The following is a 26,329-nucleotide window of genomic DNA, read 5'->3' as shown; positions in this document are numbered from 1 at the left end:
ATGAAATTGTAAAGCAAATCGCTATGATTTTGTTATCTTTACATCACATAAATAAGCTGCACACTGAACAATGTGTTAATGGTCTCGAGTCATATCATAACACACAGTGGTGGGTGTGGTTGTCCAATCAATGTTCATCAACTAATGCGTTTTCATCACTCAATTCAACGGGCAGCTTTAGAGCGTGCCATTACTCGAAACGGCAGCTCCAAGAACCCCAAAGACCGCCCCACACAGCTGCCGGTTCGCTGGAATTCACCGTCCAGTCGTCGGGGGTTTTCTCGTTGCACCATGGGAAGTGTGGTCCTACGGTTCCCCTTTTTGAACGTATCCTAGGGAGAACTGCGCTACCCGAAGAACTACAGTCTTCACACAGCTGCATGACGACGTAGCCTGTCAATCACCCTGGCGTCTCTCTTGTTTCGTCGCTCAGGGGGCTTCCAGTAGGAGAGCACCCCCCGCCTGATGCGCGCACGGCCAACAGAAGTGGTGGGGTTTGCAGTCTGTGAAGGCAAGTGTCACCATGATCAACCTTATGGGGAGGACCCTAAACCTGCGTGGCTGAATAAATCATAACTTCAAGATGAAGACGCGAGCATAGCGCATTCGCTCGGCATTCTCAGCATCGGAATAGCGTTTGGTTTGGACGCGCACCGTGGACTAGGCACCGCTGCAGAGGTGGTCGACTAGTAGGCGGGGGCTGGAGCCAAGGACAAAGATATTTCATGCTATTAATAAAACTGATAATGAAACGTAGAAAGATTATGGTCGCGGCAGGCTTCTGCCTTTCGTTTTTTCTTGGCACATTAATGAATTTGCTCTACATACCAGGATTCGAGCACCATCAAAACAGCGACAATAGAGTACATCGGTACTACCACGAAAAACAGCAACGGGTTACGGGCGATTCTCAGCTTCACGTCGGCGAGGCTGTCACCGCTGCCGCCGCCGTGCCCAACAGCAAACCCGTCGCGGGAAGCCTACAGGATCTCCAACTGCAAATACAGGAGAGGTTTGACGAGGTTGTGCGGTATCGTAGGCGCCAAGCGCATGGGTCGGGCACTGGCGACCCAGTCCGCCCGCTGGAGAGAAGAAGACTTATGGACTTAGAGCCAGGGCATAACTGGGACCCTGTCAGAGTCATTGAGAGAATTGATAACCAACAGACTCATTTTCAAAACGGACTTTCTCCGTCGACATACATGAACACGAAATCACGGAAAGATCTGGCCATGAATTCAAGGAGCATTAACGGTAGACCGATGCTTGGCTGCAGCAGCATTGACAACGTGACCAATGTTCAGTACCTCGGGTCAGGCTACACAAAGGCAGTCTACAAGGCGGCTCTCAACAGCAGCTTCTCACTGGCCCTGAAATCAGTGGATTTCGGGGGACACGATATGGAAAATTGTGTGAAGAAATATGGATCGACGGGAGATTGTTACAAACTTGCATCCTTCAAAATTTTGAAAGAAATGACGCTGATGGAGAGGTTGCAACACCCCAATATTTTGAAGGTAATTTTTAAAATAACAAACTGGTGATATAGGCTACTATATGATTCAATGTGTCCAGATTCATTATCTGTGTATTATGTAGTGTTACAACAAAGCCAAAAGAAATGAATTGAATTGAGCTTTACACGGTCACTGATATCAGCATAATGCTTTGTTTTGTTATCTTTCTTGATGAACAGTAATTGCCTTCATTCAAACATTATAATTATACTAGCTTATAGGCTACAGGCAAAAACATGACCAGGATAACAACAGCCAAAACATCGTCCATTCATTCGCCAATTAGGTTCCTAATGATCTTTGGTGTGAAAATTCACTCTTCGTGTGTCAAGAGTAACACATGGGTAGGCTATTGAACACTTGTAGCATTTGTGCGTATTCAAATGGAAATCAGTTCAGAAACGTTGTAAAACTGTAGTCTAGCAACCAACATGAAATGTGGATGTGACTGACGCATGGTTGAGGCTGTTCTGTGGTTGATGCATTATGCGTTTTGCGGTGGTTAATTCACCCCAGTGAGCGTGTTTGCTCCATTATTACCTCTCGATGTGTAGCCGATCAGCGGCTGGCTGGATCAGGCGCAGGAGCCGCGGCAGCTCCAGGCACCGCGGGTTTGCAGTTGGAAAAGTTCTGCGGCGGACAATCCGCGGGAAATCCTAATCAACTCAAGTAAACATTAAAGTCTATTTAGTAAATAGATCTAGGCTACAGCTCATCTTTCCAAAACACCTCCAGGGACTCAATCTACCATAAGAATAGTCAGATCCATATGCGCAAAATAAGCTTCATATATTGGCAGAATATACCGATAATATTTGTGGCAATTATCTTCCTTATCTTTTTGCTTTTTGTGTTGCCTATATACCTGCTCCTAGAGGCCTACGGGGCCCAAACATTTCCAAAACTCGCACAGGCCATTTTCTATTAAAGGATTGTTTGTCGTCTAGACCTGAATAATTAAGTCATACCATGCATAGGCTACTCCTGGAATAACACACTTGTGGGGCCTTGAGCTAACTGTTGAACTCCAGTGCCTTTTCTGCAACTGGTAGAATTCGTGCTTTACTGTAATCTGCCACAGCATGAGTCCTGCTGAGAAGAACTCTAATTAAAATGTCCACAGCAAGCGAACTGGCTTCTAATTTTAGAGTGGGCAATATTGGTATTTGTAAAGTTAAAGTAGGCCTGTATAGATTAAGGCTACAGAAAATGCATGAACAGGCCATTGAGACAAAGTAACACGTATAGCCTTCATGTCAGTATTTCACTTCCACATTCGAATCGAACATTTATACAGTATCTATGTACAATTCAACCTTTGAGCAGTGACTGGAAAGGGTCTGCCGGCTTTATTGAGCCTTTTGCTTCTGATGAATAAAATAATATGGAGAAAAATAACTAATTGAACTGTCCAAAACAAATAATTTCGACAAGGATAGATATAGAGATTTAATATATAGGCTGTCAATTCTTTTGTAGCTTAGTCAACAAAAACGGACTAGGCCCAAAGTGGTAGGCTATTTATTGCAGTAATTTGCAGCTTATTATTATCAAACTTGTTGAACTGATTTTCATGTCATTTAAATTGTATTTCATTCATATTATGACAAAGTTGTAGGTCAAGTAGGCTATTGTAACAAAACGTTTTTCACATAACCCGTCTGTTTCCAAGACAGCACGGAGAAAAGTGTTGGCGCTCAAATATTTTACTGGGTTTATCCATTAAGAATTTGTTATAACTATATAACCTGTGTTGAAAACTACACAAATAGAAAAGACAGGAGACTAACAGCAGGACTCATCTCTCCTCACTCTCTCTCTCCCGTGCACGCTGTGATGCTGTGAAGGCTACTATCTATACACATTAAAGGCGGACTGTGGTAGCGAGGCTGTAGACTAAAGTCAGGGTCGGAGGTCACACACACATTCTCTATGTCCACTCAGGCCTCCTATGTTTTATGAATTAATACGCACACACACACACACACACACACACACACACACACACACACACACACACACACACACACACACACACACACACACACACACACACTAGCATTTATGTATGGAGGAGAGTTCATGTTGGCCCCCCTGGTTTTTCATCATTGTTCCAAATGAGTAATACCATAAGATTTATTTCAGAATAAAAAGGGACAAATGCACTTGCTGGCATGTAAGATAAATGGAAGGATTACCAGACCAGCTCCAGGGTATGTTAACATAAACTTATGGAATGTTTCTCTACAATCCAACAAGAGGATCATTTATTCTGATTCCTCTATGAATATACAGAATATCCCAGGACTATAATGCACTATTATGGCCTCTAGGCAAATATAGATTTTCCTTGTGCAACAGGAAAAAATGTCTATATTACTTATTTTGGTAAAGTTCTGAGGACTCGACATTCACCTACAGAATAAAAAAAAAAAGGAAACAAGAATGAACAATGGTCAGTTTGAAACGTGGACGTTCTCTCTTCAGACTAACACTGAAACGTTTTTATATGTTGAAGCAGGACACATCTTCGAATTTGGCCTTGAAAGCTTGGCCTTGAAAGATCCTCAGTAACATCAGTGCTGCATTACACAACTTGGTAATTGCTTTGCAATTACACAATAGTATAGTTTACAATGCTGTTTATTGCACAAATGTAATAGTGAGTGACTAATACATGCTAAAATATTTTCCCATAAGAACAGAAATACTGTATCACCTGAAACTCATTTGGATGAGTTATTGGTTCTCCGCAGTCAGACGGATGAAATGAAACGCAGTGCTGTTGAAAACGCCTGTCTGGGCCGGACCTCAGAGAGAGAGAAGAAGAAACACAAATATGCTTTGGTGGCATGGGATCTTACACTCGCCCTTAGACACCACCCAGCACTCTCTAACACTGCCCAACACTCCCTAACACTGCCCAACACTCCCTAACACTGCCCAACACTCCTTAACACTGCCCAACACTCCCTAACACTGCTCAACACTCCCTAACACTGCCCAACTCTCCCTAACACAGTAGCAGAGGGGTGTCTGAGTCAGGGACCATAGGTCTTGTGTCGGACTCTTGAGGCTCGGCTCACCTGTTGTGATAATAGCAGTGATGATGGATGCCGTTGACGGGGGCCAAGAAGGGCGGTGTAGGGCGGAGAGGAGGAGGAGGAGGAGGGGGAGGAGGAGGAGGGGGAGGGGGCCTGGAGGTGGACTAGACACGTGTTCTCACACCAGCGGGCATGTCTCACTCTCCCTGCCCTAGCTGCTCCCGAGTGTGAACAAGATAGATCAGAGAGGCAGATAACAAGAGGGGCTGCCTGCCTGGCTTGTGTGTGTGTGTGTGTGTGTGTGTGTGTGTGTGTGTGTGTGTGGTACGTGAAAGTGGGAGGCAGGAAGGAGGGGAGTCGGGTGGAGGGATAAAAAGGCATATCTTTTACAGGGCCTTTGTGGGTGGGTGTACATGTGTGCATGCAGATATGAAAGGGTGTGAATGCATGCATATGTATGTGTGCAAGAAAAATGTGTGTGTGTGTGTTTGGATCCAGACGTTCAGGGCGCAGACCCCTGGGCTGTTTCAGGATCCAGGCAATGTAGCTACACTATTTACATTCGAGTGTCATTCTGTCAGATTCCTCTCTCTCTCCCTCTCTCTCTCTCTCTCTCCCTCTCTCTCTCTCTCTCTCCCTCTCTCTCTCTCCCTCTCCCTCTCTCTCTCTCTCTCTCTCTCTCTCCTCTCTCTCTCTCTCTCTCTCTCTCTCTCCTCTCTCTCTCCCTCTCTCTCTCCCTCTTTACCCCCCCTCCTCCACGCCCCGCCTGCATTCCTGACAGATCCCCCCATTAGGGGAAATCAGTAACCAGGTTGTGTTAATGTGAAAGCTGGGTGTCCCAGCCACACAGACCCTGGGGTCAGGTTTAGGGATGGAGGGAAGAGACAGAGAGAGAGAGAGAGAGAGAGAGGGAGGGTTGTGTGTGTGTGAAGTGAGCTGGAGACATAGTTGCAATTAAGACCAGGGTTAACACTTTAACCTCTGACTTCCAGGGGAAGGAAGCAGGGGGGTGGAGAGAGGAGCGCCCCTGAGCCCAGGCCCTGTTTCTGATCAAGCCCTGCTCTGGGTGTCGGGGTCCCTGGGTCTGGAGGACCCTGTTCAAGGAGAGAAGAACAGGGAACAGGGCCTAGACCCAAAACACACAACGCACGCCTCACCACAACAATCAGAGGAGTTCCAACAAAAACTCCTTGAAGGTTTTCCTGAAGTGAGATTACCGTGCGCATCGTCGCATCATTTCAGAGTAATTTTTACAATTATCTGCTACTCGAACGTGTAATATCTCAACGAGACCGTTTCTAGTTTTTAGGAAAGATAATTCAACGATCTTTTTTAACAAGGGACGACTGTGAAAGCCCCGGCGTTGGATGTGGTCTGAGAGTCTCCCAGCTCATTTGCATGAGTTAACCTCTCCGTAACCACTTCCCAGCGTTCCGGTCCCGGACCAGGCCCTTGTCTGGGTCAGAGAGATCCTCCAGCTCCTGGTAACCCTTAATGAGAAAGCCCCGCATTGATTTCAGCCTAGACAGAACCTTTGATGTGGTTAAGGAGGAAATGAGAAGATCACTCCAGAGTATTGGAACAAATTCCTCCAGAAGTGAAGACCTCAAGTTAGTCTTGCCCCACTCTCTCTCTCTCTCTCTCTCTCTCTCTCTCTCTCTCTCTCTCTGTTCCCCCCTGATTCTGTGATAGTGTTTGGAATATAGAGCACTGGAAAAAACAAGACTTAGGAGAGCTCCACAATAATCCTCTCCCTCTCTCTGACATCATAAACATGTGTGCGTTTTCCAGCGCTTGAACGTGCCGTTCAAATATATTTGATGCCAAATTGGGCTAAAAAGCTTTTCTCGCTGTGAGTAGGCTACAATCATCAAATGGCTCTTAACAGTCATGCGTCTTAGCTGCCTGAACGCTGAATCCCAGTGTCCTTCTTTTCATCCCCAATGAAGTCATGCAAATTATACGAGGGGAAAGATGGAATAAACAGAGTGTATAATCATCAAAACTTTAAACTTTTAAGAGCCCTTCATGCACACAACTTAGGGTTTTAACAATTTCACCCTCCCCTATGTACTCCATTATAGGTCTCAAATCTGTTTAATGTTTGAGGATCAATTCACATGGAAAGAGAAGAAGACATTGGCCTCTCCCTGCCATGGTGGCACCGTGTCCAAGACTCTGATTGAAGCAAGGCGTAACAAATTCACCCACTAACGTCATACGATACACACCCTTGCCGACCGTACACACAAATACATGCTCTCTCCTTTTCGCTGTTTCTTGCACACACACACATACACGCACGCACACACACACACGCTCAAGAAGCCAAACCCTCAAAATACACACAGAGCATACCTGGCCGGCACACCCTCTGGATAAATTGCCCACAAATAATAATTTGTAGCCTATAAACGTTCGCCTGATGTGATTTGTGGGTGAAATTAAAACGTTCCATATATTTCAGAGGGACCGCCTCGTCAGGGCTTAACGGTAAATCCTCTGTTGTAACAGAGAGGCAGTGAGCATCATGTGGGTGTGATAGAGGGGCTCTTGTCTGCCAGACACCCAGCAGTCCTCCAGTGACCTTGGGACTAACAGAGTAGGTGTGACCGGTCTGATCCCCGTCCAGAACCCTGGCCTGGTTAAGGAGAGAGCCAATGTGTTGGTATATTATGGTGAACATAGTGTATGTTCTCCAGTGTTTCATTACACTGATGGCTCCAGTGGTAGAACCTCCACTGGGCTGCGACTAGACGTCTGCTGTCTGCTACTGACGGGACACAACCTCAAGCAATAGGCTCTTATATATTATTTCTTTGAGTAAAATCAGGAGCTCGCTGTTGAAGTATAAGTAAAATAGTGTAAAATATTTTATTGATATCAGTGACAAGTTAGCTAGCTAGCTAGTCTGACATGACTAGCACTTTAAAACATGATATCACTATAGAACATCACTTTAAAACGATAGTTACTAACTCTAAAGCTATGTCAAAATGAATTAAAATATCCATACAGATAACTTATACAGTTGTAGCGGGAGGAAGCATGACGTTATTTTCCTGTTTTCAAATCACCGCTCGAGGAAAGACACGGCGCTACTATGTCCGTCCGGCTTCAGAGGGTCACAGGCTAACCTGTATTCACAGCCAAATGTCCACCAAACACAGGGCCTTGGGTGGTGTTGGGGAATGTTTGGCTGGCAGTGTATCTGTCTCTCTATCTGGCCTTGTTGTGTGTCTGGCCCCGTGTCCCCTCCCTGTTCCAGGGCTAGCAATGCTGACTCAGTCCTTCCCTCTGGCCAGGCTCCTAGAGAACTGCCAGGAGTCAATCCTACTACTGTTGTACGCCCTAGAAAAATATCTGTTGGCACTTTCACACTTACCTCAGCCCGCACTCCTTTCTAAATTGTTTCACCTCCTAGGCCCCAAGCTCTGGATATGTTGAGCTTCAACTGAAATAGACAGAAAAACTGTCAGACACATAGCAGAATTTGAAAGCAACAGCATACATTTGAGTTCTCACCACGAAGGATAATTTTGAAAAAGCACCCACAAAAGGAAATACCTCCATGACGTAATGCCTTTCTCAGTCAAAAAAAGAGGCAAGGAAACTACAAAGGTGAATGACCTTTGAACCGGAGTCAGACAAAATGGCACCAAATTCAGAGCAAATACAAACAGTGCCTCAGCATGTGTACAGCTGTTATCTTACTCAGAGCAGCCAGGGCTGCCGATGGGTCTGCCATGGAAGGAAAACACGGCTCTGACTCTGACACACTCATGCTCACACAAGAATGTGCTGACAATCAACAGCAGCGTAGACGCTCACACACACACACACACACACACACACACACACACACACACACACACACACACACACACACACACACACACACACACACACACACACACACACACACAACCACACTCCTGTGATTGCATGTGCTGATAATAGTCATTACTGTGAATTTAATCTCAGATAACAGCTCTGAGGAAAGATATGCCCAGGCCAATCACACACACACACGCATGGCTTCAAAAACCTTTTAGGAGCTGTATTGTTTATACAGACATGAGAAAAGAAAGAATTGTATGTTGTAATTAACTATGCTCTTTCACTATAACTGAAAAAGCTTTATCTAAATCCTGTTGCCAGTTTTGTCTGATTGATGTCCCTAGAGTAGTTTTCTCCCCATGTATCCCAGAGGCCCCGGGGTGGGGTGAGCCGGCGGCGTGCCAGGCCTTTCCCAAGCAGGCTGCGCCCCCTCACACACAGGGGCTGCCTGGCAGACATTCTGGGCACACTCAGATATCCCATAATACACCACTTCTATAAATGCCTCTTCATCATTCATCCCAGACGCAGTCAAACTACTCCCAAACACTGGTGAAAGAGCAGGAGACTGCTAACTATCAGACAGTACAACCCTCAGACATAACACTTAGAAAGTACTTTCTTATGGTAAATTAAAAGTTACTTTGGATGCCACCCTCTGTGTTTTGGTTGGTCAGCATGTTTCCCTTGATTCCCAGTTTCTGGTGGTATAAGCAAGTTCACAACTATATTGGTTGTTATCCTTTCAGATTAAATTTCATGCCCTCTAATTTTCACTGGTTCTTCTGGCACAAATTAGCTTAAGCAAATATTTCTGCACACAAACGTCCAGACTCTCTTCGAGAGTAAACCATCGGCATCATCCAAAAGAAACAATTATTCAGACGTGAAAACTATTTTTTGTCGCGCATAACGTCATAATGCGCCAAATTCAAAACAGAATCAGCTCCTGTTCGAGGACAGCAGGTCCTTTTTTCATGAAATATACGTGATATTTTCTGTATTTTAAATTCTCACCTCTCTTCAATTGTGTTATGAGCCAAAGACCTCATATTGAGGTAATACTTATTACTTAACATGTAAATAATAAATTGTAGATCTTTCAAAAGCTTTTGATACAGTCGACCACTACCTGCTTTTAAATAGACTATCTAGTATTGGTTTGGATAGAGGTGCTTGTGATTGGTTTCAGGACTATCTGTCGTCAAGGTGTCAGTGTGTGAAATTGGGTAACATTCAATCTGATTTCTTGTCTCTAGCTAAAGGTGTGCCCCAAGGCTCAGTGTTGAGTCCTGTCCTTTTCACCATCTATATTAAAGGGACCCCGAGGAGTTTATTTTTGGTTACAGAACAGTCTCATTTTAATGTGGGTGAATCTACATCCACACTTGTTTATGTGTCCATTTTCGACAAATGTCGTTTCTTCTGTGTAGTTTATTTTTAGATTATTATTTCCTGGTCGGGTCATTCAGAACTTCCTTGCAATGACGAAACGATTTACTGCAGTAGCCTACGCCGCCGACAAGAGATAGTGCGAGCAAATATGACCGTTATATATTGTCAAAAGTAACATTACTAGTAAGACCTATGTAATTACCTCGTCGGTGGCCATAGTTCCGTCTTCAAAATACCTGGCTCAGGTAACTAAGGTTTGCGACGGCGCGGGGAGGCTCATGGGAAGTGTGGTCTTTTTGGGAAGAAAACACTTCTGCTTCCCGAAACTCCTCGTAGGGCCTTTAATGATATCTCTGCACTAGCTGGTTGTCATGCTCATGTATATGCTGATGATACAGTTGTCTACTGTATTGCGGATACTGTTCAGGAAGCCATTGAGAACCTGCAGCTTTCTTTTAACATGCTGCAAGAAGCTCTCACCAATCTGAAACTAGTCCTTAATCCTAGCAAATCTAAATTTATGTTGTTTTCTAGAGCCAGGATTACAGATTATGATAGGCTCCATTTATTAATGGTTAATGGCTTGCGTATTGAGAGAGTCACTGATATCTTGGTCTGTGGCTGGATGATAAACTCTCATTCAAGTCAGACAGTCTAGCCTCTAAGCTGCGGCAGAAAATTGGCTTCCTGTACAGAAACCGTTCAAGTTTTCCTATGTTCAGCAGGAAGAGAATTGTTCAAGCTGTCTTCTTATCAGTATTAGACTATGGTGACACAATCTATAGACATGCTTCTGTGACTACCCTGTAACCCCTAGACTCTGTCTACCATTCCGCCCTACGATTTATTATGGGTGATTAGTTATGACACCCACCACTGTGTTCTTTATGATAAGCTAGGCTGGTCTCCTCTTAAGGTGTAACTATCACTGGTATTTGTTTATTTTCAAAGCCATTATTGGTAAACTTCCACCATACATCTCGTCTCAGTTGGACTGGAGCGTTGGTACCTACCAGACCCGATCAAACGATCGGTTTGTTTTCAGGGGTCCTCGTGTGCATTCTGAACTGGGTAGATCTGCTTTTGTCCATGATGCTCCTTATACCTGGAATACTCTACAACAGACTCTAAAGCTTGATGTACTTGCTTCAGTCGCAGAGTTTAAATTGGCTCTTGGCATTTGTACTTCGACCTGTAATTGTTTTTAATTATAATTATTATTGTATATTGTATTTGTGCTGTTTTTATTTGTGTATTTGTGTGAACTCGTCAACACTGTAAATGAGGGAAACCTCAGTGCTTTACGAGTATAATTAAAGGTTTGAAATAAAATGAAATGAAATGACCAGTGGCTGTTCCCTGTGTGTCCCCTCAGCTGTATGGCTACTGCTACCAGGACAGCAATGACATCCAGGACACGGTGACGGCCATCACAGAGCTAGGCAGTCCTCTGGAGATGATCCAACTACTGCAGACCTCCTGGGAGGAACGCTTCAGGGTGAGTCGGACTGAACTGCGCGCACGCACGCACACACACACACATACACGCACACACACAAACTATGCATATTTCACTGAAAATTAAAAAGCTACAGTGACTCCTGCACTATTCTGAAGTGCCCATGAAGTCACAGTATGATGTGATTGGTAATAGAGAATGCATTATCTTTCCTCTGCCTTCATGAGGGATAAATCTATTATTCAGACGAGTGGTCTAACCGAAGGGCTGCTCAGGGTCACAGGGGGTTGAGGATCACATGCATGATTTGACACTAAGCCCTTTTTAGAGCCCCCCCCCATGACTAAAACCCATTACACTAGGTCTCTCCAGACACAGGACAAGTTTAGGTCTCTCCAGACGCAGAACAAGGCTAGCCTAGCCAGGTTTGGGCCTACAGGATACCCTTTGGTCCCTTCCTCTCTCCTGTTTCCTGTCCTGAGAGGCAGTGGCGTGGGCCTGCGGGCCTACGGGACCGCTGTGTTGCTGGGCCGGGTCTGCCGATCGCTATCGCCATACCGCCGCGGTATAATTGCTTCCTATGACTTCCTGTGGCCGGCGAGGAGAGGAAGGCCCGCCTCGCCGTGGAGCGAAAACGCTACGGTGCATGAAATCACCCGCAAGTGCTCTCTTCCTCCGTTTCCCTCTCTTCCTTTCATCCCATCCTCCTCTCATCCTCTCCTACTACTTTCTTTACTTCATCCCATCCTCCTCTCATCCTCTCCTACTACTTTCTTTACTTCATCTCCTCCTCCTCCTCCTCTTTATGCTACGACCAGAGGAGATATCGAAGCTCTTCCACCGGGAGAAGTCGTTGAACTTGGGAGTCAAATGATCCCTGACCAGTGAAAATAGCCTGAAGACACGGAGCGGGACAAGGTAGCCCGTGGTGAGAGCGTTCCGTTGAGGTCCCCGCGTCCCCCAGCGTAACCGCTGACACATGCACAGCTCAGCACGTCCTTACACGTGTCACCACAGTCATCTGCTACACCCATCCACATGTCAACGCACGGCCCTCTAAACGCACGCAACATCATTTGTTTCATTTTGGTACATCAACACAGTATTTGTCACCGAGGGACACACCACACAAAGTGACTTTTCAGAGATTCGCATAGTCAGAAGCACCAAAGATATCGGGCCAAAAATATCTGAAATTACATCTGCCTTCTGGTAAATATATCTACTGCGCTTACGTTCCACACTGATTCCCCGAACCCTGAGTGCTAGCCAGAAGAGTTTCCATGCTTGTGAATACCAGTGCCTAGTACATGTAAAAGGGGAATAAATTTCCCTCTTTAAATAGTCCCCATGAAATACCTGCTTTTAAATACTGCTGCAGTGATCGTTCCTTTGTCTAAGGAGGACAGAAACATCTTTCAAATCACTTTCATTTCCTTGTAAACATCAGTTGGCTTCTCTGAAGGGCTCAGTAAATGTCTGTGTGGTTCACTCAATGGTTTTAGAGGCTCAGTGAAGGAAAAAAAAAAAGCTTTGTTCACCGAGGAGGGACGCGACAGCGTTTTGGAAAGACGTCTCGTTTTTGTCTCGATGTGTCAGGCAGAGGGGGAATATGATGCTGTAAAATGGGAGAATATATTTCCGTCATCGAAGGATCAGCGCAGACCATTTCTAGATCGAAATGTGCGTTTTTGATAGAGGTTGCTTCTTTGTTCTCTCCTCACACAAGGTCCCCCCCCACCCCCTCCTCCTTTCCTCCCTTCCCCCTTCACAATGTGTGGAGCGCAAAAATAAAATAAAATATACTCTAAATGCTTCTTTTCAGGCATTTGCAATTCGTATGAGGCGTTAATAGACTCGTGGGACGTGCTACAGTGAAACCCACTGAATTTCAAACGCTCCATTTAGGTCCGTAGCCATTTCCTGTCTGCCTTGACGAAGGCTTTCATGGCCTGTAGACACTGTCGGCGTGCGAGACACGCCCATATCCTCCTTAGACCCCTCCCCCCTCGCTGAAATCTGTCTGTTGACCCCCCCCCCCCACACCCCGCTACCACATTTACACATCATTACCATAAAAAGTAGCGGGAGCTTCTGCAATGATATTGATTGAGATGGAGAACAAGAAACCAAGTACTTTTATTTAGTCAGTCAGTGAATCAATCAATCAATCAATCAAAGCTTTATTTGTATAGCGCATTTCATACCCAGAGGCAACACAATGCGCTATGAATGGTGAATGGTAATGTGATAAGGGTTTATTAGCGGAGAGCGCCTTGAGATGAACCATCTTGTTCTCGACGGGTCCAACACAGATGAACAAATGATTTTGTGTTAAGATCTTCCCGTCTTCGGGGTTTGGCTATTCTTCTTTACAAGATACAAGTCTTCTTACAAGTTTCTTTCTCTCTCTCTCTCTCTCTCTCTCTCTCTCTCTCTCTCTCTCTCTCTCTCTCTCTCTCTCCTCCCCTGCCTCTACCTCACACCTCAATGCTCTGAGTCTGACCTCTCCCACTCCCTCCTAATCCACAGCACATTAAGAACAGCTTTTGTCTTGTCTGAAAAGGAATGAGCTGTTGAGCTCCTCCTCCTCTCCTCCCTCTCTCTCTCCCTCTCTCTCTCTCTCTCTCTCTCTCTCTCTCTCTCTGTGTCTCTCCCCCCGTCTCTCTGTTCTTGGGGACACAGTGATATTTGGTTTAGAGCCGCGGTCTTAGTCCTCGTCCTCTCTGTCCCAGCCGATACACTCGTCCTCTGGAAACAATGAGAAAAGGATAATCCTCGGGTCGTACGAATGCACACACACACGCACACACACACACACACACACACACACACACACACACACACACGCACACACACACACACACACACACACACACACACACACACACACACACACACACACACACACACTAAAATCTAAATTTCTAAGTGGGCATAGAGGAGTAGGGGGGCTGCCAGCTTCTGTCTTGAAAAAGACAATAACAATGAGAAAACAAACCTGCCTAGCTGACACGATGCTGAGGAACACTGACAGCAAGGAAAGGATGGAGATAGATAGAGAGAGAGAGAGAGAGAGAGAGAGAGAGAGAGAGAGGAAAACAGAATTAGACAACACTAATCTCAATCCTTTGTCCGCCTTTGCGAGAAGCAGCACGCAGTCATACATTCATACACTCACACAATATCAAGACTTTATCCACACCTTGAGCTTTCGTAAGAAGCAAAGCAGTGATCCATACAGTACTGTACACACTACTGTACACACCGTAATCTGATGTGTGTGTGTCCGTAATCTGATGTGTGTGTGTCCGTAATCTGATGTGTGTGTGTCCGTAATCTGATGTGTGTGTGTCCGTGCTCCCTGTCCCTGCAGATCTGCCTGAGTCTGGTGCGTCTGCTGCACTACCTGGCCCACTCTCCGCTGGGCTCCGTCACCCTGCTGGACTTCCGGCCGCGCCAGTTTGTCCTGGTGGCGGGCGAGCTCAAAGTCACCGACCTGGACGACGCCAGCGTCGAGGAGGCCCCCTGCTCGCCTTACAACCCCTCCGACTGCGTCATGGAGTTCCCCGCGAGGAACTTCACCCTCCCCTGCAAACGGGGGCGCTGTGCGGGCATCAACGAGAAGCGCAACCTCTACAACGCCTACAGGTGAGGGAGAAGGACAGATTTGGCTGCTAATATGTCAGCTGGATGGATGAATGTGAATGCGTCTTGAATACGGGAGGCCACTAACCTACCTATGTTTGTTTCCAGGTTCTTCTTCACGTATCTACTTCCTCACAGTGCCCCGCCCACTCTGAGGCCCTTACTGGACAAGATAGTGAACTCCACAGGTGAGCGGGCCCCCATTGCTCGTCCGGCTTCTTGCGTGAGGGAGGGCTGAGCCCGCGTCAGGGAGCTAGAAAACACTTGAGCGGCCCCAGAGCTATCTCCTTAAGTCATCTGCTGCAGCTGGAACTCCACTCCTCCCCCATCCCTCTCTCCCCCTCGAGCTCTCCCTCCCTCCCTCCCTCCCTCTCTCCCTCCCTCCGTCCCTCCCTATCGCTATGCTCATCAGGGAGACGGTATGTCAGCAGGGCATTTGAAATCTGCTCCTCTGGGACACAACAGGGCGTGAAGGCGCAGTCTGTGTGGTCGAGTGTGTGTGTACGTGTGTGTACGTGTGTGTGTACGTGTGTGTGTACGTGTGTGTGTGTGTGTGTGTGTGTGTGAGACCAGCTCAGGTGATCAAATCTCCTAGTCAACCAAGTTAGACATACAAACAGAGAGCTTAACAACCATGACGCAACTGTACGTGCGCGTGTGTGTGTGTCTGTGTGTATGAATGTGCGCACATGTCCCATAAGCAAACACAGTCAGTGTCCCATGTCCCCCACGTCTAAGAGCCTCACGTGTTTAGTCTAGAGCTATTGTAGGACCTTCCTGTCCCTCCCCCCCGCCTCATCCGAATGGTATGCTTTAATGTCCGCGCTACAGCGATCTGTCGGGTTCGGCCCTGTGAAAACAACGCCGTTCGGCGGTATGCTAATCCCGCGTTGTCGTCTGCCCATGTTCTCCGTGCGCGGGGCTTCAGGAGAGCTGGCGTGGGGGGTGGATGAGACGCTGGCCGAGCTGGAGAACGTCCTGCACCTGTACAGGAACGGACTCTACCTGGAGAACAACACTCAGATCCACAGAGCTGGTGAGTAGCATGCGCACACACACACACACACACACACACACACACACACACACACACATACATAGATGCATGCACACGCACACACACACATGCATGCATGCACACACACACACACACACACACACACACACACACACACACACACACACACACACACACACACACATTCTTTCTCCCTCATCCTATCTCTTCCCCCCTGGTTATGTGTGTATCACCACGTTCTCAAGCATTGCTATGTGAGATAACGCTCTAAAGTAATCCCATCCGGCGTGGTGGATCATGTCCTACAGCAGAGGCCTGATAACCGCTCAGAAAGACGTCAGAGAACTGGCCTCTGTGGTCCGGTCCAGTCTAGCTCGGTCCAGGCCATGTCCACTGCCGTATCAGTGTGCTGCCCTATATCCACAGTACTGACACAATTAGGCCTGTTCCTGATAGCAGGGCTGCCATGTAACATAACAGGCTGGAGTGTTGATGAGGGTCGGCCCTTAGATGTGTGTGTGTGTGTGTGTGTGTGCTAGACATGCGAATATTGCGGATATATCCGCGTGTGGGTGGGCCAATAAAAATCAACATTGTGATTAATTTCGGGTGGATTGCGGGTGGATTTGTCAGTTATATTCGTATTTAATAACTACTATAATTATATATATTTTATTATAACAACTGTGAGAAAGCGCGAGACCTGCCAGCAGCTCACTCTAATACCCTCGACCACTTCGTTAACCGAGATCCTGTGAAAGCGAGCCTATAATCTTTAAATTGCTTAAGTCAAGAAAATGCGCCTATATGAAAAGCGAATGAGCATGAATGGCTGGACATAATTTAAATGTAAATACAATAACTTCATGTTTGGCGGGTTGGGTGCGGGTCTCTAAATTTTAGAAGATAATGACATTGGGTGGGTGGCGGGTGGATGATTGATGAGTGCGGGGGCGTTCAAACTCCATCCGCGCATCTCTAGTGTGTGTGGGCGTGCGTGTGTGTGTGTGCGCGCGTGTGTGTCAGGGGCCTCTGGGGGCGGGGAGGTAGAGCTCTGATCAGATATGTTCAGGATACATTTTGCACTGTGTTTTTTTTTTTTGCATCCCATGATGCAAAAAAATAATAACAAAAAGGTGAGAGGGAATGCATTCTATCTCTCTCTCTCTCTCTCTCTCTCTCTCTCTCTCTCTCTCTCCTCATCACTTCGCTTTCTTTATCATTCAACCTTTCTGTCCCTCTTTCCCTCCGTGCCCCGAGTGCTCTCTCTCTCTCCCTCTCTCTCTCCTCCTCTTCTTCTTCTCCTCTTCTCATTCCCTCTCTCCCTCCATTCCTCCGTCGGCGGTGCAAAGCGGACGCCGTCGGCCGCGGTGCGACGAGAGCTCTCATCCCGAGGGGCCGGTAACTGTATGTGTTTTGAAGTCGTTCTAAAAACCTCCCCTGCTTGCTGACCTCAGTGTCCAGTCGGTGGTCACTCTGTCGAACTACAGCAGCGGCAGCGTCTCTTTTCGATCGCGGTGCAGCGCTGCCGGGTTTTTTTTTTCAGTGACTTGCCTATGGGGAAGGCTTCCTTGGAATGTGTTCTCGCATTGTGTATTTTCCGCTCCGCCCCCCCCCTCCGCCCCCCCCTCCCGTCCTCCTCCTCTCCTCCTCCTCCTCCTCTCCTCCTCCTCTCCTCCTCCTCTCCTTCCCTCTGCTCCACTCTGCGTCCCGCCCTCTCCTCGCCTCCTCTCTCCCTCTCTCCGTTCCTGGAGCTTTTAAGTCGGCCATTTACAGAAAGTGAAAGCTCCATAAAGCATTCATTACGGCCATAAAAGGTCTAATAGTTGTAGTTATTTACTACCTGCCGGACTAGGCCTGTCCGCTGCCGGGGAGGGGTGTGTGTCTGTTACTGTAAATGTGCGTGTGTGCAGGTTTGTGCATGTACATGTCTGTTTTTTAGTGTGTGTGTGTGTGTGTGTGTGTGGGTGTGCGTGTGTGTGTGTGTGTGTGTACGTTTAGCTCCTCACAGTAAATCGTGGAGGGGTCTTCCACAGAGGCACGCTGGCCTGCTCCCCCAGTCATTTAAAGGCCATCGCTCTTCCTCCTCTTCAAACGGACGTGTAAAGCGCCCCTTGTAAATCAATGGGACTCTCCGCCTGAGAGAGAGAGAGAGAGAGAGAGAGAGAGAGAAGATGGGAAAGAGGGAAGAGAGAAAGAGAGATGGATAGACAGAGTAGGAGGGAAAAGGAGAGAAAGTTACGAGAATGTTAAGAGTTAAACATTTGGATGCTACAGTAACATTAATATAAAGAGAGAGAGAGAGAGAGAGAGAGAGAGAGAGAGAGAGAAAGTGTGTATGTGTGTGTGTGTGTGTGTGTGTGAGATACTGGGGGGAAACTCAATGATTCCCACTCCGCAAGCTGGCAGGCTTGTATAGGGGAGGAGGGGAGGAGGGGAGGGGAGGGGGGGACTGGCTTTGAAGCTGCCCTCCTCCTCTCCTCATCAGTGCCATTGTCACAGTCCCATGGAGCTTAGTTAAACCCACAGGCCGTTGTGAGTTTGGGCCCTGATTATGCGGGGGGGGGGGTAGTATGTGTGTGTGAGTGCGTGTGTGTGAGTGTCTGTGTGTGTCTGTGTGTGTGCGCACTCACATGCAAGATACTGCCTCAGGCAGAAACACTCCATTTCTTCACACCCACATACTAATCTATATTATTTTTTTCAAACAATACAAATGTATGAACACACACACACACACACACACACACTTGTGGACAGGGCTCCTCCGTGTGGAGTGTGGTTTCCATGCAGGGCATAATCACATCCATTGGGAGCGCCAGGGGGAAACCACAGCATCAGCATGTGAGCGGCATCACAATGGCCAGTAAACTGGAGTCAGTGATGCTTCTAACCACTGGCGGAGCAACGCTGTGGCGTGTGTGTGTGTGTGTGTGTGTGTGTGTGGGACTGCACCAGCTACACCAGGCTGAGCCAGGTTCGCATGCAGGCCTGAAGTACGACACATGCCAAGTAGAGGCTGAACCCACAGGCCTCATGGAAAGACCTAAGCAGGCCACCGTCCAAAATAATGGGATCATTATAAAGAGTTCTAACTCTATTATTTTGGAATATGAGGGGTAACAGGAATGTGCTGTTTATGGAGGATTAGTTTTGAGAGCAGACAGTAGAAGAGATCCCCCTCCAATATGGAGCTGAGCTTCAAGTTAAGCGCTCACAGGCGTAATATTCTCGCTGGACATTAATGTTCACCAGAAACAGTGAGAAGCTGAACACAGCACATTGTTAGTGAAGACTAACTAACGGTAAGTTATTCAGTTTGGTACAGCTCTCACAGCTGTTAGTGTTATTATGTTGGCCTCAATTGGTAGTTTAATGGGTCTTGTCAAAGGAAAACCGTTTAATCTTATCAGTTATTCTCCATTTACCTGCCCTTCCCACTACATTTACTCAATGTTCTATTGAAAAACGGATTATTGTTCGTCAGTCGTTAGGGGACCCTAATTAGTGGACAAAACTATTATCAAATTTTCACGATTCAGCCAGCAATTCAATTTAATTGAAGTTAGCAAATTTATTGGCATGGAGAACGTACATTTATCAGGGTACGGCAAATTTACATTTTCAACAAAAATGTAAACGTGATTAGAGTAGACTTGACTTTGCTGTCTTGTCTCCAAGCCATGATTAGATACAGACAGCAGAAGATTCACAGAAAGACTCAATCCCTTCATTGTGTTGGGGATGGGAAAGTGTGCAGTTTGTGGTGGAGGGGGGCTGTGGGGGGGGGGGGGGGGGGGGGTGACCACATTACTTAAGTTTTGGGGAAAGAGTGAAAGAAAGATGGGAGAAAAGAGATCCGGAGAAGAGAGAGAGCAGGGTAGACTAACAGTAGTTTTCTTTTCTTAGGATGGGGTCCCTCCTGAGTTCCTTACATCTCTCTCTCTCTCTCTCTCTCTCTCTCTCTCTCTCTCTCTCTCCCATCCCCCCTCTCCCCCTCCATCATTCCGTCAAGCCTGCCTGCCCTGGCTCATTGTTGCCTTGGCGACCGCGGAATGCATTGTAGAGAGGTCAGGAAGAGGCTTTTACAATGTGTGTGTCAGTTTGGTAGAGAGAGGGAGGGAGTGTGCGTGTGTGTGTGTGTGTGTGTGTATGCGCGCGCATGTGTGTATGCGGGTGTGTGTGTGTATGCGTGTGTGTGCGTGCGGGGGAGGAAGGGCCTGACGAGGGCAGGATCACAGGGAACATGTCCGCCTCACACCCCCCAATGGTTTGAAGACACTCCCGCTGACAGGCGCACAATGCTGCATGGCCGCACTCACACAATCAGCTACCTCATTACACACACGCAGGACAGGCCTCTGTAGCCCCCCCCACACACACACACGTAGGCACGCTCACACGCACACACACACACACACACATTCTTCCATCCACACACACACACACACTTCCCCCAACTCACTGACAGACTGATGTCTTTCCTGTGGTCTCCTCCTCCAGACTACCGGCGTGTGACGGACACCTCCGTCCCCGGGGAGAACTACCGGTGCTGGCCGTCCTATCAGCACGACGGGTGCCTGCTGTCCGTCTTCAGCGTCAGAGAGGCCATCGGCGTGTGTGAAAGCCACGCCCAGTGCAGAGCATTCGTTCTGACCAATCAGACCACCTGGACAGGTAAGAGTTAAATGCAGTGTTAATTTTGAAATCAGTTTTAGTTATAGTCTTTTGACTAAAATGCTATTTAGTCAAAAGACTATATATTTTAGTCATCTGAATTGTTTTAGTTTTAGTCTAGTTTTAGTTAAGTAAATAGCATTACAATAGCATCAACTAAATCTACAGTAGATTTAGTAGACTAAAATCAAATGGGTTTAGTTAAAGTGTGATGCATCATTTAACCATTTCTCTAGGATTTTCAAACTCATAATAGGAAACATCTATTAGGCTGATGGACAAAGCTACTGAATTACATTTCTATGCACTCTCCCTGCCTGTGTTAAACAAAATTCGTCATGAGCCACGACTTTCACTGAAAAATCAGCATTCTGATTTGATCTCTTCCCAAATCATCCCCATTTTTGTCTAGTTTTTATTTGTTGACAAAAATGTCAGTATATTTAATCATAGTTTTTGTCATCATAAATTAGTTGTATTTGTGACGATAACTAAAAAAGGCTGTTGACGAATATTTTTTGTAATAGTTTTGGACGAAGAAAGTAACACTGGTTAAATTACCTTATCCATAGGTCTGTGGTTTTGTGTGTGTGTGTGTGTGTGTGTGCTGTCAGATGTTGTGTGATCAAACAATGGTAGGGCCTTCAGAAACATCACTGTCATCACATCCCATCCATGCACGCATACACATGCGCATGCACAAACACACACTTCATCAGAGCACAAACACACACTTCATTAGAGCACAAACACACACTTCATCAGAGCACAAACACACACTTCATCAGAGCACAAACACAGTTCATTAGAGCGCTGGTCGAGAGTGGCACACCAGCACGGCATTCACTAATCTTTATTGAAGCAGGCCAGTCTAGACCAACAGCAAGGTCACATTCCTGTCTCTTCTCTCAACTCATCCCTCCATCCTCCTCCCTCTCTCCCCTCTCATGTCTGTTCTCTCCATCTCCTCTCCTTCATGTTGGCTGACACCTCATCCCTCTGTTCTGTCCAGGCCACCAGCTCGTGTTCTTCAAGACGGGCAGCGCCAGCCGCAGCACTGCCAAGGGCAGAGTCACCTACGTCAGGGTGGGCAGCTGAGACGAAGGAGGGGGAGGAGACTCGGAAACGCATCCTCCCTCTGATTGCTGCTCCAGAGGCCCGCCCACGCAGTGTAACAGGGCGCCCCATTGGTGGTCGGGAGGGATAGAGGGAGTGGAGGGCGGATCCTAAAGTACCATCGACCAGTAGGGTCCTCCGTGAGCGCAGAGGAGCCAAACTCGGACTGTCTGAAGTGCAATAACGCTCCGGCCGCTGGGCTGTGTGAACCTGAAGGAGCTGCTGTCGTCCGTCCATCTCCACAGTGGGACTTTTCATGTGTGCTCTCCAAAGGAATGTTTTGAAGTGCACTGGCTCGCAGCTCAGGGGACGGTGAGGGCGCCTCTCTAGCCAAACATCCCAGGACTCGATAAACTAAACTACCTTGACGTCCAGGGAGGTCAGCGGAACCTCTTAATAGTGGTACATGAATGATTGTTTTCAGGGTTTCAAGGAGGCCTCTTGGTACCAACCAAGGATGATAGTAACACTCTACTACCAAGACACAAACGCATCGAAAATGAATGTCTTACCAAACTCAACTAGGACTTATTGAAGATGGGAGACTTATTGAAGACAGGTGACTGAAGAACATAGAAACTGCCCCCCCCCCCCTGCCACAATTAATTTTGTATTTGTAAATGTAAATTGTATAGAGCACTTTTTGAGAAATGAAACAGGGTCCTGACTCCTCGTTGCTTTGAAAAAGCACCTCAGAAAGAGTGATTCTAAATCGTAGCTCAGATCATTTGTAGCATCTGAAGCAACTAAAAATCTGATTGTCCTAAATCGTTAACCCCCAAAACAGGAAGACTTATGCGGCTGTCGATTTAGCATTTTGACCAAATCTAATGTAATGTAGTGGCTTTCGTGAGAGGCATGTTGTGTTGATAACAGTGTATTTATTTAAGAGACTGTGTGTTGGCTCTAGTCCCACCACCAGCTGATAAGGCAGGAAACAATCTCTCCCCATGTTCATTTCCCAAGGAAATGTGAAATGATGCTCCGATAACTTCAATGAAAATATTGACTAGCTGGAGTATTACTGCTTTCAGTGAAAGCATACTCACTTTTTAGTTCACCTTTATTTTAACAGGAGGGGGTGAGTAAAAAAGAGAATGAATCTAAAGTGAATTCAACAAAGTGTACAAGAGCTTTGAGATTTTGTGTTTGTTGTTCATTGTGATTATTGATGTACATAATGAAAGTGATGAGATGGTTATTTTTATATGGAAAAAAATAAAAGTCTTGTGATAAGTTAGACATAATGTTTGTTTGTGTGTTTGTGTGTGTGTGAGAGAGAGAGAAGAGAGAGAGAGAGAGAATGAGCAAGTATGACAAAGCTTCAGTGCCAAAGTGAAGCATATTTTGGCATGACATCACCTCACTATTTTACTTTGACTGATATATGATTTGACAATTATGAAACAACCCATTTTTTCCGGCCAGGGCTCTGTCCGGTATGGTGAGCCGCTGTCATCGTCATCAGTGAAATGATCGAGGAGGACGCATTTCTCGTAGATCACCCCAGACGGAGCATAAGAAAACACCTAAACACACAACCGCAGAAATCCATGATGGAGCTGTTCAGGTCTCTCTTCACCTCCAGGAAGGAACAATTCATTCCAGAGGAAAAGAAGAAAAAAAGAGAGAAGAGAGTGAGCGTGTGTGTTTTGAGAACAAACACAATTTTACAATCATGGAAGTGTTTGGAGTGTGAGGGCATATAAGGGGCCCTGGACGCTGGCATCGGTCTGTAGCACAGCTGGTTCTGCCCTGGATCACTGGGCTCCACTGCAGAGGGGGGGGGGGGGGGGGGGGGGTGGAGGTGGTGGGGGGGTACAAGTCCAGGGGGGGTCCAGGGTGCCCTAGGGGAAGGCCAGCCTCGCAAGCACCCAGGAAATAAATAAAGACATCTCTCTTTGGTCGTGCTCACTCTGCTCTTAATGAAGTCGCTCCTTGTGTGTGTGTGTGTGTGTGTGTGTGTGTGTGCGTGTGTTCATTCGTGCCAGCGTACGTGTGTGTCGGTGTGTGTGTGTGTGGGGCCCTTTTGTCTATGCGCTCCAGCAGAGCCTAGGCAGCGTGACCCCTGACCCTTGCCCCAGTGACCCTGGGCTAGGCGGGACAAAGGAGGAGGTTGTTAAGCAGAGGGGGAGAGGGAGGTCACGGGACGCCCAGGAGGAGCGTCCTTGGGAGGGACAACTTCTTTGTCTCTGTCCCCTCTGTAGCTACCCATGTCAACACAAGGGATCAATCAATTGGGATTTAGTCACCTCACCCCCTCATTCCCTCCATCTCTCTTAAACACACACACGCACGCACACACACATACACACACATGCACATTCTCCCACTCCTCTGAGCTTCCTGAAGAGCCGCTGAGACAAAAGTCAAATAAACAGCGAAGACTGGAGGAGCCCCTGGAGAGATAGCCTCCGATACAGACTCTCTACAGTATGACTCTGATTAACGTACCAGCTCAGTCACACGTACGCACACACACACACACACACACACACACACACACACACACACACACACACACACACACACATACACACACACACACACACACACACACACACACACACACACACACACACACACACACACACACATATACCAGCATGCACACTGCAAACAAACACAGGCACAGGCACGCACACACACAAGCCGCCACACACACCGATCCACCTACACACACGCTACGAGGCTGGTCACGCATGCCGTCTGCTGTGGACTGGGAGCTCTGGTTGAGCTGTTAAACTGGACCGGTCCTCTGGTGGACCAGCAGCTGTTTTCCATATGAGGACCTGTGTTGAAACACTCTTTTCATGGAGTGTGTGTGTGTGTGTGTATGGGTGTGTGTGTGTATGTGGGTGTGTGTGTGTGTGTGTGTGTGAGCGTGTGTGTGTGTATTTGTGTGTGTGAGCGTGTGTGTGTGTATGTGTGAGAGGCCAGCTAACTATTTGTGAGTCCACCAGACCAATGAGTCAACCATCCCTTTAAAATCAAACCAACCCGCCAGGTATGTCACGGTATGTGTCTGTGTAAGGATCTGTATAGGCTTGTGTGTGTGTGTGTGTGTGTGTGTACAGTAAGTGTGTGTACAGTAAGTGTGTGTGTGTTTGATGGTGATGTGTTTGTTTGGAGCTTATCTATCATCTGAGCAGGTGTGTGTTAATGGGCATGCGAGCCTGTCTGATTGCTGTGTATAAGCTGGGCAAACGGCCACCATTATGGTTTAGAAACTAAGCAAACAGACAGTGACTTGCTCTGGGTTTGAAATCGAGAGAAGCAGGTCTGAAATTGTTTGTTTTCACATCAGATGGAACGTTTTTGATTGCTCAAGCGAAAGAGGAGAAGAGAAAAAGGGGAGTTAGAAGTAGATAGAAACTGAGAGAGAGAGAGAGAGAGAGAGATTGAGAGAGAGAGAGAAAGAGGTGCAGCTAGCCTAGCGTCCTTTCGTGTGAGGGACAGGAAGAGCGAGGGGAAGTGTCTCCAGAGACATGGGGCAGCATCTGTCTTTTATTGGCCTGGGGGATTAGGGCCTTTCCTGGGGCAGAGCCTGGAGGCTGGGGGGGGGGTGAGGTGAGCTGGGGCTTACGGCTGGACCTGGGTACGAGGCTGTGGCTGGGGGTGTGGGTTTATGTCTGGGCCTAGGGACTGGAGTTGGGTTTAGGGTAACCTGACGCGCCAGATGGTTTGTTCCACACGACCATCTGGGAAGGCTTCGTTGGAAACCGTTTGGAAAAGGGCGGGCACTTTCAAAAGCACTTGACGTTTGATCGCGGCTAACTTCGCCCAATCAGATCAGCGAACCATATATCGCTTCTCGCTGTCGTCACACCGACGCCCCGCCCATATAGCTGCCTCATAGGATGCTGATTGGCCTGGGCAAAAACGGATTTATGTTGAGCTTGGCCAGACTGATCTGCATGAGAAACAGAGAATATCAGGATGGTCTCACAAGGCTAGGGACTAGGGGCTGGAGTTGGGTTTAGAGATGGATCTAGGGGCTGGGGCTAGGGCTTGGGTTATGTCTGGGGACTGGACTGGGGGTTGGGCTTAGGGCTGGGACTAGGGTCTGGAGCTGGGTTTAGGGCAGGGACTAGGGTCTGGAGCTGGGTTTAGGGCAGGGACTAGGATCTGGAACTGGATTTAGGGCTGGGACTAGAGTCTGGAGCTGGGTTTAGGGCAGGGACTAGGGTCTGGGTCTGGATGGGCAGGGACTAGGGTCTGGGCTTGGATGGGCAGAGACAGGAGCCGGGCCAGGAGCCGGGTGCAGCAGGCAGGCTAGACGTGGTAGCCTGAGGCTAAATCCTGCTAATGAGAGACAACGCTAACCAGCCTGAGGCCTGAGGACGAGGCAGCCAAGGGCTCCTTTCAATCGTGCGGCTGACCTGCTCTGACCGTCTGCCTCCAGCACCTGCTGCCCAGTTGAGAGAGAGAGAGAGAGAGAGGAGAGAGAGAAGGATGGGTGATTGGGGGGGGGGGGAGCAGAGCGAGAGAGAGTGGAGAGAAGACAGACAGACGGTGCAGACGCTATCCCCCGCCCCCCGCCCCCCCCGCCCACTTGAGGGTCGGATTGAATGTCCCGTCCAGGCGTTCACACGCAGTCACCGCCAACAATCGC

The 26,329-nt window shown here is 47.5% G+C and overlaps 1 protein-coding gene across 1 annotated transcript; it reads left to right on the top strand.

Annotated features, from left to right (window-relative positions):
• Window positions 1-725: 725 nt before the first annotated feature.
• On the top strand, window positions 726-21,696 carry pkdcca (protein kinase domain containing, cytoplasmic a; the record flags this gene model as incomplete). Its single annotated transcript, XM_084458932.1, has 7 exons — window positions 726-1,517; window positions 11,172-11,294; window positions 14,632-14,906; window positions 15,012-15,091; window positions 15,832-15,939; window positions 20,425-20,598; window positions 21,611-21,696. The coding sequence occupies 7 exons, from the start codon at window positions 726-728 to the stop codon at window positions 21,694-21,696; spliced, it is 1,638 nt and encodes a 545-aa protein (XP_084315058.1).
• Window positions 21,697-26,329: the final 4,633 nt, after the last annotated feature.

The sequence above is a fragment of the Borostomias antarcticus genome (assembly GCF_949987555.1).
Source record: "Borostomias antarcticus genome assembly, chromosome: 25".
NCBI lineage: Eukaryota > Metazoa > Chordata > Actinopteri > Stomiiformes > Stomiidae > Borostomias > Borostomias antarcticus.
Note: the sequence above shows the minus strand (reverse complement) of the source record. Positions and strands in the feature narration are given on the sequence as shown.